Genomic DNA, 9,531 nt, shown 5'->3' on the forward strand with positions numbered 1-9,531 from the left:
TCTTCAGTCCTGATAGTTGGTTGTTGTCAGTACTTCTTAATTTCTGTACCACGGTCCATAACCAGGCAACGTTCTGTACCACAGGTCCAACACCACCTTAGGCTAACTGATGAAAACGGGAAGCAAACGACCGTCAAATACTGCCGCCTCTACATACGACGTCCGCGTGGTACATGGCGTTTTCTGCATCCCATGTCTGACACAAAGCTCTGTAACGTCTGACATCCAGATACCAAATGCACGGTCCATAAAACGAGCTCATGTGAGCCCGAGTGCAGAAACACCTCCTCCGTTTATCTTGAATTGCATCATAATATGATTCACTACCTAGCCCTACATGAAAATCGTCTGAAGATTAGACAATCCCCAAGCCTTGCGTATTTCCATCGAAAGACGCCTAGGTTGATCTTGTCAGCGCCGCAACTTCTTATATATCCTCCTCACCACTCGCTTGTCGTCGCTACCCGACCCGATTGCAGAGCTCAGCTGTGCCGTTAATGATGTGTATCTATTTTCTTGTTTGCCGTCGGGGACAGCGACAGTCTTACCAGGTCAGAGACTTTGAAGCCTTCAAGGTGTTGCTATGGCGGCTGTAGTGTACGCTCACACCGCTGAAAAAACATCCATCCTGAAGTGGACTTGGTCGACTGACCCCGACCGTTTCAATGTTGGCAACCGGGCAGTGTTGGAGAAGTCTACATTTTGCAGTTGCAGGACAGCAGAATCCAAATTGTTGGGAGCTGCTTTTCTCCATGTTGGCTGGGAATTTCTGGTATGGTGGTTTTAACTGTAGAACTAGCTGAGCTTCCAGTTCCAAGATCGATGTACTGTAAACTACGAACAGATCGATGTAGATATCTTGGATTTGTTTGAAGTTGGAAGTATATCTTTTTGCGAGGAACATTGATATATAATCAGAAAAAACCAAGGAATAAACAGACTCTATGAACATGTTGAGGAATACAAAGTGTTGCAAAAGAAACTGAACTGATTCGCTAGGGAACTGAAACACGGTGGCCGAGGTGATCACGAGGACTGGTCGGCGGACACGCTGTGGAACTCGTCCGAGTCGGACGCCGCCTTCCGCAGCGCGCTCCCGACAATGTCCTCGATCCTCGCGGCGACGTCGGCCATCGCCGGCCGCGCGTCGGGCCGCTCCTCGGTGCAGTCGGAGGCGAGCTGCAGCAGCCGCACCATCTCCTCCTCCACGAGCGTCTCGTTGGCGATGGCGGCGTCGAAGGCCTCGCCCGTCCACTCCTCCTGCACCACGGTGCGCACCCACTGCGGCAGGTCGGCGGCGGCGTCGCTGCCGGGCACCGAGTTGGCGGGTGCCCTCCCGGTGAGCAGCTCCAGGAGCAGCACGCCGAAGCTGTACACGTCGGCCTCCTGCGACGTCTTCCGTGGGTCCGTGACCTCCGGGGCGCGGTACCCGGTGACGCGCTTCAGCGGCACGCCGGCGCCGACGAGCTGCACGAGGCCGTAGTCGGTGACGTAGGTGGTGTCGCGCGCGTCGGTGACCAGCACGTTGGACGACTTGATGTTGCCGTGCGACGCGCCGGCGGCGTGGATGAAGGCGATGCCCCGCGCGCAGGCCCGCGCGACCCGCGCCCGCGCCGCGAAGTCGAGGCTGGCGGCGCCGTTGGGGAAGTGGAGGAGCGCGGCGAGGCCCTTGGCCCTGACGAAGTCGTACACGATGAGCTTCTCCTCCTTGCTGTAGAAGTAGGAGCGGAGGGGCACCAGGTTGTCGTGCCGGAGCGCGCCGAGCAAGGCCACCGTGCCGCGGAACTCCTTCTCCGGGATGGGCAGCTCCCTGAGCCGCTTGACGGTGACCACGGCGACGCCGCCCTCGAGCGTGGCGCGGTACGTCGTGCCGAGCCAGCCCTTCCCGAGCACCTCGGCCGACGCGTGCAGCAGCGACTCCAGCTCGTAGGCCACGTCCGGCTCGCCCCCCACGAACACCAGCTTCCTGGCGTCGCTGCCCGCCGTAGTCATCTGCGCGGAGCGCGACCGCGAGCGCTTCACATCGCCCTTGCCCCCTCTCCTCGCCACGGACACCGTCTCCGGTGACAAGTCTTCCTCGCCGTACGCGGCCGTCTCGGTGGAGGTGTCGGCCTTGGTCTTGCGACGACGGAAACAGAGCAGGAAGATCACGGCTAGCACCACCACTAAGAGGGCCACGACGGCACCGGCAACGATGCCGGCAATTGCGGCGGCTGAAAGCTTGCTGCTCTTGCTGTCCTGATCAGCAGGGGCCGGAGGCGACAATGGCGACGGCGGTGGCGGCGCTGCTGTGGTTGTGCACGGGCTTAGAGGGCCGCCACAGAGCCCCGTCCCGCTAAACGCGTTGGCCGGCCTTCCGGCGAGCGACGCGGGGACGGGGCCGCTGAGCTGGTTGCCGGAGACGTTGAACAGCTGGAGGTTCGGGAGGTCAAGGTCGGGCGGGAGGGCGCCGTTGAGGGCGTTGTTCTCCAGGTACAGAGTGGCCAGCCGCGGGAGCCTGTTGAACTCCGAGGAGACGTTTCCACCGATGCGGTTTTCGGAGAGGACTAGCCGCTGCAGCAGGCCGAGCGAGAAGAACCCTTCCGGTATCTCGCCGGAGAGCTGGTTCTCGTGGAGGTAGAGGTACCTGAGCTCCGCGCAGCTGCCGATGTCGGCGGGGATCCCGCCGGAGATCGCGTTGGAGCGGAGCGAGAGCGTCCTCAGGGCTGTGAGGTTGCCCACGGTGCCGGGCGGCAGCTGGCCGATCAGGCCGGCGCCGGGGAGCTGCAGCGCGACGACGCGCTGCCCGGCAGCCCCGGTGGCGTTGTCGCACGTGACGCCGCGCCACCCGCACGGGGACTGCGCGGACGCGTCCCACGGGAGGCCCGGGCCGACCGCGGCCCGGAACGCGAGCAGCGCCGCGCGGTCCGCCGCGAGGTCCGGCACGACGCACCGGAGCGCGGAGCAGCACAGCACGAGGACGAGGAGGAGCAGGCCGCGCCCGCCGAGCCCCCGCTGCCGCATTGCCGGTCGATGAGCTAGACGACGTCTCTCTCTCCGGTGCAGAGCCCGAGCCGGTGACGATGGAGCTGGTTGCCGGTGATCCCAAGCTCCCTCCCCGGGCAGCGGGCAACTAACGAACTCGATCGAGCACGTACGTGCGGAGGGAGGCAAGGTATAGGTAGGGGTAGGAAAATGCGGAGAGGTGCGTGGACGTACTTTAAGTTAAGTAGTCCCGAAATTGGCAGTAAACCCAGTCAAACTAAACGCGGGCGCGCGAATGTCTAGCATGATGATGCACTCCACACATCGGTAGCCAGCCAACAGCCATGGAACGATTCGTGACAAGGATGTGGACATGTGGACAAATGTGGTGTCGAATGGAAGCTAGCGTTGTGCGCCTTGCGCGAAAGGGGAACGATGCGGGAGAGAAACCGACTGGTGTGTGCTACAGCTTGACGGATAGATGAGTGCAGCTGGTGGCCGGAGCAGACACGGCCGCGCGCGGCGGCCTTCCATTTGGACAGTTCGAGAGCACATCAAGTCAGGGCGCGCGTCTCTTCCACGAAGGGACGTCTTACTAATTCTAGTGTTTGGCAACTTGGTCGTCTTCTCGTTAGCTCGTCGCGGGCGTTAGAGCATCTCCAGTCGCGTCCCCCAAACCGTCCCCCAAACCGCGCCGGATCGAGCGTTTGGAGGACGTGTTTCGTTCGTGCCGCGTTTGGGGGACGTCGCTCCCCAGCCGCGTCCCCCAAACGCCGCCCCCAAACATTTAAAATAATTTTTCTGGCATTTTTATTTCAATTTCCACAAACTAATACATAATTTGGAACGTGGTTTACACGAAAACACGTTTGGAACATGGTTTTCCACAAACTAATACATAGTTTGAACCATGGTGGACACAAATATAAAATATTGCAAAGAAACTAAACCTAACTAGGCCGTGCATCGAAGGTTTCGTGTGTTCGCTGCTAAGAAAGAACACTCGAGGGCACACCCAGATCACCTAAACCGGAAAATCCAGCGGGAGGATGGTGCCCTTGTTGGTTCTACCGATGAGGCGAACAGCGCGAAACCTCCGTGCACGTTTTCGCTGCGAAGAAACAACACTCATTCGGTCGTCCTCCTCGTCGGTGCTCGTCGTCGTCCCTATCGACGTGGTAGTCCCGGAGGCAGCGCCTCTCGTCGAAGACCTTGACGCTCATGTCCCCGTTGCCGAAGTAGGAGAACACGAGGATGAAGCCGGCTTGGAGGCTGTGGTGGCGCGCGAACTTCTCCCGACCCGATGTTGAAGTACATCTTGCCGCGCGCGTCGTAGATCGCCTTGACGATCCACCGGCGATAGCCGCACGAATGCTCCCCGCAGATGCATCGTGCGCGGGCGTACGCCGCCGACGTACTCGGCGAAGGAGTCCGGCAGCCTCCGGATGCCGCGCGGGTCGCCCTTGAGGACGTGGACGAACTCGAACAGGACGTCCGGCTCCACGTCCATCTCCGACGATGATGAAGGCGGCGGCGTGGAAGGCGACGGCGAGCGTTCGAGCCGCGCCGCGGCCACGACCACGACCACGGCCACGGCCGCGGCCGTGAGGTCCGCCTCCGCCTCTACCAGACATGGCGTCGAGTCTTGTTGAGAGATGGTGGCGGCTAGGGTTTGGGAGAGAGGCGCTAGGGTTTGTGTGTGAGAGGGACGATGAGAGGCGCCCTTTTTATAGGCCGGAGAGAGGCGGAGGAGCGGTGGCGCTCATTAACGCCGGCACGCAGAGCTAGGCGCGACGGGACGCGTCGCTGTGCCCTCTGCGGGAACCGCACCGTCGGCTGCGCGCCAATAACTTCCGTCGCGAGGTAGGCGACGGTTAGGTTTAAATTAATTGTGCCGGCGACGGGTCGGCCCCGCCACTCCCCGCCTCGCTTTCGTTGTGTCCGGCGTCCCCGGTGCGTCCCCCGTGGGACGGGGACGGGCTCGGGGCGCCGGACACCGAATGGGGGCGCGCCGGACGAAAAAGGGCTTTGGGGGACGCGGCTGGAACGCTTTTTTTGTCCGGCGCGCCCCAAATCGCTTTGGGGGACGGTTTGGGGGACGCGACTGGAGATGCTCTTAGGTCATCTCCAACGGCACACCCACTTGTCCCGCGCGGACATAGGGCGAGACCCAGCAATTTCTATTCATGTTGACACGTTGTAGATTAAAAGAAAAATCATCCTCTAGCATGCTGGCATGCTAAACTGATAGTTGGTGACCCAACAACGGGCCACCTCTCTCTCCCACCCCTTCGCCCCCATGAGATTCCACCTCATCCTCTCCGAAGTAGGGCCGCCATTAGCGATTCCGCCACCCTCAGCCACACCGTCGGTAACCGAGCGAGTTGGAAGTGTGTTTTCGTAGGTGTTTGTACCTTCCATCGGTGTTGAAAGAGCTCGGTCCGTGCACCGACCGTCGGTTCATGTCCTCGGCCGTACCGTCACCTCAATCTACAACTTTGCATGAGGAGCTCGACTTCGCCGAAGGTACTCCCCTTTCAGGCCAGGATAGATTGCCTTCGCCGGTTGTTGGCCTCTTCCAAGGTCGCGAACTACGTCGTTCGCAAGCTATTCGGCCAACTGTCCCTCTAGGTTTTTAGGTATGGGTTTTTTGAACTTCGTCGTCGGTGTACACTAGGCTTGCGGTAGGAAATTCTCTAGTGGTCAACTATAAGATCAATGACCACTAATACAACACGGGATGCTATCTAGCTAATGGTATCTACTTCCCGTGGTTTACATTTGTAAAGATAATCCCAAATCCCAAAGAAGAGAAGAGGGTTAGATTTTCAAAAGAGTACAATAGTGCTAGTAAGAATGTGGAGCCGGCATTTGCTGTGCTCGAAACTTGATGGGCATTGTTACCCTGCTAGATCATGCAAGGTGGGAACAGTGTAAGAGGTAATGACTGCTTACTTGAAAATGCAAAACATAATCGTTGAGGGTGAATGTGATGGCAAACTATGAGGTAATGACTGCTTGCATGAAAATGCACCGGTAGATGACCTTCATAAGATGATCATTTTTATTATTACAATGGCAGTTGCTCCCACCCAAATAAGTATCTTAAACCTAGGATCCACACTATTGAGCCAATTGCCAAAAATATTCGCAACGCTACATGGTAAATATAAGGTAGAACGTATCTGGACGGCTAACCATATAAATCTAGAAAATCTACATTGGAAGAATCAATGTTTTATCGTCTGGTCATGGTTACATAATACACACGATTTACTTCCATGTCAATTAAGTTTTATAAGGTTAGATTTGGTAAGAGTTACACCTCGACGAAGATACCACGCGAAAATCTTAGTTTTAGCGGAATCTTCATCTTCCAAATTTTCTTATTATTATTAACTCGCACCTCTGGAAACATTAGAGCTTTATACATAGAATCGACTGAGAATTTTCTCCATACATGTAGGTTTCTTTCAAATTCATAGGTCCCCTATGTCAAATGGACCAAAGCCAAACGATGTAGCAAATCATTCTGAATGATGCTATCCTAGGACCAACGAGATCTCTTCTGAGCGATACATTTGTAGGTGAAGTTTACAACACCTTAGCGAATGTATCACTTTTGGGGCGTACAATGTTGTACAAGGCCATATATTGTTCTCGGAGTTTGGCATTACATAGCCATTACCCTCCCAGAACCTAATTTCCGATTAATTCATAATGGAGAAAGAACCATATGGGAAGAATAAATTATTCGTCTTCATGAGGACAGCCGAGGAGTGCAGTCTCTTGGTTCCCAATAATCCCGAGATGGTGGATTTGAGCCAACACATTTTCTCCTAAGGAGTGTTTGCCATATCCCATCTTCGGAAACAAGCTTGGAAAGCCATTTACCAAGGAGGACCATGTTCTTGACCTCAAGGTCATGAATCCCAAGTACTTCTTGGTGAAAGAACATTTCATGATCCCTAAGTTTTGTGTGTTTGTTAACAACACCGATGACAATTTAACCGTGTGCTAAGTGGTTTACAGTTATGGAAAAGATACCACGGAAAATCTCGACCCACTCAATAAGGAAGAAAAGAAAAGAAGGAAGAAGCTGAAACCTGGCCTTGGCCGGCACTGCCGGCAACTCTGGGCCGGCACTGCCGTGTGTACACCCGGCACCGCCGGCGTTTTCGGCCCGACATCGCCGGCCCGTCCGTCGACCTCGCGGCTTCAGAAAAGTGGCCGGCACTGCCGGCGTTTCACCTCCAACGGGCAGAAAAGTGGGTGGGGTATAAATACCCCCCTTCACCTACCTTGGAAGGTTGCTCAAACCCTAAGATCTTCATCCTCCATTGCTGAGCCACCAAGAACACCAAAATAGCCGCATCTCCTCCTCAACCACCCAAATCACTTGTGCTTTGGAGAATCGAAGGAGAAGACCCCGATCTACATCCTCACCGAGCGTTGTTCATTTCCCCTCATATGCTTGAGGGCCCCCTTGCTAGTGTTCCTCTTTGGATCCCTAGTTGATTTGTGTTGATGTATTGTTGTTGATTGTTGTGTTGTAACAGATTTGGGAGCCTCCAATTCGGTTGTGGATGTGTGCCCCAAGAACTTTGTAAAGGCCCGGTTTCCGCCTCGAGGAAATCCCTTAGTGGAAGTGGGCTAGGCCTTTGTGGCGTTGCTCACAGGAGATCTGAGTGAAGCCTTCGTGGCTGTTGGTTTGGCTTGCGTAGCAACCACACTCCTCCAAACGTAGACGTACCTTCTTGCAAAGGAAGGGAACTACGGGAATCATCTCCATGTCATCGCGTGCTCCACTCTCGGTTACCTCTATCTCATTCTATCTCCTATATATTGCATAGCTATATCTTGCTTAGTTGTTAACCTTGTCATATAGGTAAATTCACTTAGTTGCATATCTAGAGAATTTACCGTTGTGTCAAGCCTAAATTGAAAAAGAACTAAAAATTGGGTAGCACCTATTCACCCCCCCCTCTAGGTGCGGCATACGATCCTTTCAATTGGTATCAGAGCCTCGGCTCTTATTACGGGCTTAACCGCCTAAGAGTATGCCGAACGAGGATCCCACAGAAGAGGCCACCAAGACGGTCTCCATGGAAGACTTCAATTCGTTGAAGTCCTCCATGGAAGCCCAAATGGAAAGCATGGAAAAGATGATTGCCGAGCTTTTGGCTCCGGCCCTTTCCAAGGCTCCTAGTGTAGAGGTAAAAGACACGGGTGCATTAGATGAGGGAGATGCTTCGGACTTACCCTCATCTACCAAACCCGTGGAAGGTGATAACTTAAACACTATCAAATCTCCCATTGCATCTCCTAGAGGAACTAGTGGAGGTGAAAGCTACAATCGAGTAGCTCCACCTTTCCTATCTCCCAATATACCGGTTCCCCATCCCCATTTGAACATTCGGGGCGACACACCTAAGTTTTCTATTGAGAATGTGTTGCCTGCCAAAACTCACCGGCGAACAGTGGTTAAGCAACACGAAGAGCCGAGAGGCTCCCAAGGCCGCTTAGTGGAACCTAGCACCTCGCGTCGTCCCGCAAGTTTCCAGCACACGTCCTGGCGGTTGCAAGGGCGTGCCACCTGACCTAGACCCGATCAGGAAGGTGTTAGATTGCTTCGATTGTTTTCCTGCATGGTAGACACGTAAACATTAAATACGAGCCCTATCGGCTCTCAGGTTGCCTCGTGGATCGGCTCAAAGAGCCGATCGCCCCATGGTTCACGTTGGATTTGCAATGACATGGGGATCCTGCTTGATCAAAACAAAGCTAAACCAATCTACGACAGTTTAGGGTTTTCACCGCATAACCGGAACATCCTACGCGTAGTTGGGCCTAGCAGATACGAAAGATGATGCAAACTACCCCTAGAAGAGGCCTAAAAACCAACATTACGTCAATTCCCGGAACATCCCTTATAGGAACGGTAAACAACACCTAACGCACTACCGGATCATCCAACCCTAGCATAAGGCCTAATCATGCAGATACTAAACTAATCCTTGAAGAACAAGGAGCAACTATAACAGATCGGATCTACTAAGCATCGAACAAGCAAGATGCTGCCCTTACACCCAGATAGGTGTAAGGGCAGCTAGGTGTCGAGGGACGGCATCGCTAAGCAAATATGCATAAGAAAAGCATCAATGCAAGCCCCAAAACACCTAAGATAAGTAGTGCTACTCGCCATCAACAACGCTTCAGCACGAGTAACACAAGGTAGACGAATAAATGTATACTGCCTAGATCGCAAGATGCGATCTAGGCAGCATGATGCTTACCCGGAAGAAACCCTCGAAATAAGGGGTGGCGATGCGCCTGGTTTGTGTTTGTTGTGAACGTGATTGTTGTTGATTTCAATAACCCTAGATACATATTTATAGTCCAAGGGACTTTCTAATTCAGGCGTGCACCCAACCGTGCACGGGTTAAACTCTAACTTTTAAACTAAGATGCGATCTACTATAATAGAGATACACGGGCAATCTAGCCCAAACTCTTCGTGTAAGGCCGCTTCAAAGATGCTTCACGTGTAATCTTCTAAGCCCATCT

At 54.4% G+C, this 9,531-nt stretch overlaps 1 protein-coding gene across 1 annotated transcript; it reads right to left on the bottom strand.

Moving 5' to 3' along the window:
* Window positions 1-845: 845 nt before the first annotated feature.
* Window positions 846-3,145, bottom strand: LOC124654423 (probable inactive receptor kinase RLK902). Its single transcript, XM_047193425.1, has one exon. It carries the CDS (start codon window positions 3,001-3,003, stop codon window positions 1,027-1,029), a length of 1,977 nt encoding a protein of 658 aa, XP_047049381.1. The 5' UTR covers window positions 3,004-3,145; the 3' UTR covers window positions 846-1,026.
* Window positions 3,146-9,531: the final 6,386 nt, after the last annotated feature.

The sequence above is a fragment of the Lolium rigidum genome, chromosome 5 (genome assembly GCF_022539505.1).
Source record: "Lolium rigidum isolate FL_2022 chromosome 5, APGP_CSIRO_Lrig_0.1, whole genome shotgun sequence".
In the NCBI taxonomy this organism is placed as follows: domain Eukaryota; kingdom Viridiplantae; phylum Streptophyta; class Magnoliopsida; order Poales; family Poaceae; genus Lolium; species Lolium rigidum.

Excerpts from the sequence above, each read along its gene's own strand:
- LOC124654423 (XM_047193425.1), bottom strand. The coding sequence starts at position 3,003 with ATGCGGCAGCGGGGGCTCGGCGGGCGCGGCCTGCTCCTCCTCGTCCTC.